The sequence below is a fragment of the Austrofundulus limnaeus genome, unplaced genomic scaffold (assembly GCF_001266775.1).
Source record: "Austrofundulus limnaeus strain Quisiro unplaced genomic scaffold, Austrofundulus_limnaeus-1.0 Scaffold2, whole genome shotgun sequence".
In the NCBI taxonomy this organism is placed as follows: Eukaryota; Metazoa; Chordata; class Actinopteri; order Cyprinodontiformes; family Rivulidae; genus Austrofundulus; species Austrofundulus limnaeus.
Genome location: NW_013952404.1, coordinates 4,407,400 through 4,411,750, shown reverse-complemented (window position 1 = coordinate 4,411,750; position 4,351 = coordinate 4,407,400). Strand labels below are relative to the sequence as shown.

Here is a 4,351-nt window from a genome sequence, read left to right as displayed (position 1 = left end):
ATCTTTTCCTATTAAATAAAAAAAATTTAGGTTTTGCTCTTTTAGCTTTAAGCTACTATTCTGCATTTATTAGTTTTTAGCCACAATTTTGCTAATTTTAGCATTTAGCTCTGGTTTTGACCATTTTATGTCAGGATCTCGACTTTCATTCTCAGGATCTCGACTTTCGTTCTCGGGATCCTGAGAAAGTAAGTCAGGATCCGTTTTTATATTTTTTCTCCCATGTCCCCTCGTGGGCTCTGTAATTTGAAGAACTGCTTAAGTCCTTTACAAATAAATACGCAACAACAGGTGATCCTGATGTTGGGCCTAGAGTCTTCCTGTGTGTTTCCAAGGTTTCAAATGACGACTGCGTGCACAAATATTCAAATCAGGTTGTAATTAAAGGGTGTGTTTTCCACTYACAGCACTGTCGGACTGACTTGTCTCATCCAGAACCTCGGTGCTCATCGCCCTTTTCAGCCTGAATAAAAGCATTTCAAAATTAGACCACATGATATTGAAAGTTTAGTTGAAATTATTGAAACCAGATTTATTTTCTCACATTTTATTTTCACTCTACTTGAGGTGAGGACATTAATAATGAAAAGAAACAATACTTCATCAGATGTGAACTTACTTTGACTTCTCTGAGAYGGAACATTTGAGGAGTGCTTTCCTCTTTTCTTTAGTTTCACTACAATAATGATAAAAAAAGAAAACAGCAGCAAGTGAGGAGGGATGTAAAATGTACAAATAAAAAGCAGCCCTCCAAAACAACCTTTTTCCTTTAATCAGGAGTTGCAGGGCTGAATGTTTATGTTGTGACCTTATCAGAGCTGCCATCGCCTGCTTCCCTGCTGGTGTTTAAACACCTGTTGGATATTGGCTGTCCTGAGATAACCATCTGGCCACTGGGGACTTTAAACAACACACACACACACACAAACACACACACACGAAACACAATAGGCCAGCCAAGGACACAGGAAGACCCGTTTGCTGAGGTGATTCATTCATTATTTGAGRCATTCTCTTTGTAAAATGTCAAGTTTTTCACCTCAGATGACACAAAGTCGAGTGCCACACTAAAGCTTTGGGGCACAGATTGGACAGACTCAGCACTGGCTTTTTTCAGTGTGTGTGTGTGTGTGTGTTGTGTAGTGTTTAAATGTGTTTTCTGGACGCTCTAACCTCTCCAGGGTCTTCAGTTCGATGGTGTGTCTCTCCATGGCCATTTCCAACAGTTTGGCAAGTCTCTGTTAAAACAGAATAAAGAAACAGCACTATGAACATACAACTTCAGACAAAATCWTTTAAAAAATAAATTATCTTTATAAGTGCTCAGCGTCTATAGATAAAAGACCTAACACTCTAGAAATGTATATCACCCACCACCTTCTGTTCTAGAGCTTCAAAGTGATTTTGAGCCTTGAAAATATCTTTATGTACATTTTGATACATTATTTTGAGCTCAGAGCACGTGCTGAGGATGRCTCAGCTACTACTAGGGCTGGATATTGTTAACAACCTCACAGTTTTTTTTTGGATTTTGATTCAATTTGATATTGCTTCAAATGCTTTGATATCAATTTCAAATCAATAAATAATTCATTGGAGTCCCTGTGGATAGGTTTTAGATATTTATTTTCTCGTCTATATACTGTAAATGTAACTTTTAAGTGTGCATGTGAACCAGTGGCAAATTGTTGTGAAAAAGGTGGGTTTTAATTCACAGCTTACTTATTTTACCTGATAAAATGAAGATGGTTTGACTGATGATTTGTATGTAGAATTTTGGAACAAAAGTTAACTGATTAAGAGTCAAAAACACGTATCTGCAATTGTCATCTATTAATCGTTACCTTTTTTTTTTTTTAGCAAATATTGCCTGAACCTAGTGGGTATATTCTGAGCATGAAACCTTGTGAAATTGCAACAAACTGAACTCACATAAGATGAGCCATGCATTCCTTGAAGAAATGTTTGGGCTTCAATAAACCCTAGTCTGAATTATTTTTACCTCTGTCGCACACTGCTCTTTCTTCTTCTTCAGCTGCTCACTCTGTTCTGACCACAGAGCCTGCAGCTCCTTCTGCATTTTGTCCTTCTGCTCCTGCACCCGCTCTTTTTGCACACTGTTGTCAGCAGTGTTGTCTCCTCCCCTGCACAGTGAAGCATATATATATAAATTTATTTTTAAATGCAAGTGTTTATAAACTGACGCTGTTAAATGGCAAATCCTGACAGCTTAGTGTGGAGGAYTGTGCATCTGAAGCACCGCAGGCAAAACTCATTTAGTTGCTTCCTGGATGGTTCTGCKACGAAACGCATTAGCTGCAGAATATTTTATGTGAAACAAACAATCTTGTTAATAACCCTGACCAAAAACAACAACAATTTAGTGGGATGTCATTAATAAGGTGCAAAACTCAGAATTTCAGGTAAAAAAAAAAACCTATCTTTGGTGGATGATTGGGCATAAACAAGTGGACAGATGGGTCTCAGAACATCGTTCTTCCTCCAACATGATCAAAAGCTGTTTTGTCAAACAGCCTGCTGTATTTCAGCAGGGAGTAAAATGAATACACGTACTCTTTTTTCTTCAGCGAGGCCTTCTTCTTAATAGCCTTGAAGCTGTCAGAGTGCTTCTGGATGAGATCTTCTGTTTTTTTCTGATACTTCTTTTCAGCTTCTTTCAGCTCTTTCTCCTGCCGCTTGATGACCTTCAGATAGTTCTTGTGTTGTGTCAGTTCTTCGGTTGTCACCGTGGAGGGCTCTGTGGCACAAAAAATAAAATAAAAACATCGAAGTCTGCTTTTGGAAAGCTTCTAATTTTCAACAAAAGAATCTAATCAACAAAAATATTTTTGCTGTATTGTTGCTGTTTGCAAGGATTTAAACCAACAGAGGAGAAAATGTGATGAATGCAGAATTTGATGCACTTCAGGGTTACCTTCACCAGAGGTTTGGGACTGAGGTAGGTCACTTGCTGGACTGGGCAAGAGCACAACAGCTGCTTTTTCAGGGGTGGGGTCTTCAGAAACAGGTGCTTCAGCAGCTTCTGAAGATTCCTGATTCTCCACGGCAGGCTCTGGTTCTGCACCAGGATCTTCTTCGTCTTTGGTTTCAGGAGCCACCTCTGGGGCTGCTTCTTCTTTCTCTGCATTGGGTTCCCCAGATGTGGCGTTTTCTGCAGCTGGTTCAGCATCAGGAGTATTAAGAGGTTGTTCAGGCGGTGGAGGAACCTCTTCTTTAGCTTCTTCTGCGCTCGTTTCAGGAGGGGGCTGGGATGAATCGTCAGCATTGTCTTTGCTTGGTGGAGGTTCAGAAGCAGCATTTTCTGAAGGAGACGAGAGTTTAGTCATTTAAACAAAAAAAAAGGTTAGATTTCTGTCTTAAGTTTTTTGTTTATACCTTCAGTGGCAGCTTCACCGTCTTTGACTGTTTCTGACGGAGTTTGGACCACAAGAGGTAATTCATAGGGAGAAACGTAGTCGGAGGAAGACTGCAGGGGTTAGAAAACAGGACATGACAAAGGCGATCATCTTCCAGGAACTTAATAAGTGCMGTTAGGTTTTCCTAGTAACTCTAGGAACATCATTTTACCTCTTTAGGGGTCTTTGAGGGCTTGTCTGAACCCTTTGTAGGATTAAATAAGGCATCTGTGAAATCTGAGGAAGAATCACAGACTTTAGTGGGAAACAATACTTCAACAATTCATGCAATAGAAATACAGACACCATGAAATCCAACATAAAACATGATATATATACAGTAAATAATACAATATGATTTGATACAATTCGGCACAGTAAAATAAAGTACGATATGATGCAATACAATACAGCACAGTAATATCCAGTACAATAAGATATAATTTTGATGCATTAAATATAGTAAAATATAATGCAACGCAATAACATGTAATACGATATGGTACAATGAGATATGGCACACTATATGGTACAATATGATTTGATATGATGCATTAAATATGGTAAAATACGATACAATGTGATTTGATACGATGAATGGTACAGTTTGGTACAATACGATACAAAACAGCACAATACTACAAAGAATATGTTATTATTTGACATATTAAGTATAGTAAAATACAATACAAAGTGATATGAAGTAGTATGGTACGATACGGTACGATACAATGCAATGCTGTATGGTATAATACGATACAATACGGTACAGAACGGTACAATGCGCTACGTTATGGTACTTTACAATGTGATGCAATAACATACAGCACAACACTATGCAATAAAATATGATTTAATGATTTAAATATGGTAAAATACAGTACAATGCGATACGATATATGATACTGTCTGATACGATGCGATGCGCATTAAAG

General features: G+C 38.1%; 1 protein-coding gene across 1 annotated transcript in view; it reads right to left on the bottom strand.

Annotated features, from left to right (window-relative positions):
- The window catches only part of plcb2 (phospholipase C, beta 2), a 24,802-nt gene that overhangs the window by 6,064 nt on the left and 14,387 nt on the right, over positions 1-4,351 (bottom strand). Inside the window, exons 23-30 of the mRNA XM_014011617.1 lie at positions 3,589-3,653; positions 3,397-3,487; positions 2,936-3,322; positions 2,575-2,758; positions 2,003-2,144; positions 1,174-1,238; positions 620-676; positions 406-463 (exon numbers count right to left, since the gene is read on the bottom strand). Coding sequence (XP_013867071.1) covers positions 406-463; positions 620-676; positions 1,174-1,238; positions 2,003-2,144; positions 2,575-2,758; positions 2,936-3,322; positions 3,397-3,487; positions 3,589-3,653 — 1,049 coding nt within the window. The remainder of the gene's footprint in view (positions 1-405; positions 464-619; positions 677-1,173; positions 1,239-2,002; positions 2,145-2,574; positions 2,759-2,935; positions 3,323-3,396; positions 3,488-3,588; positions 3,654-4,351) is intronic.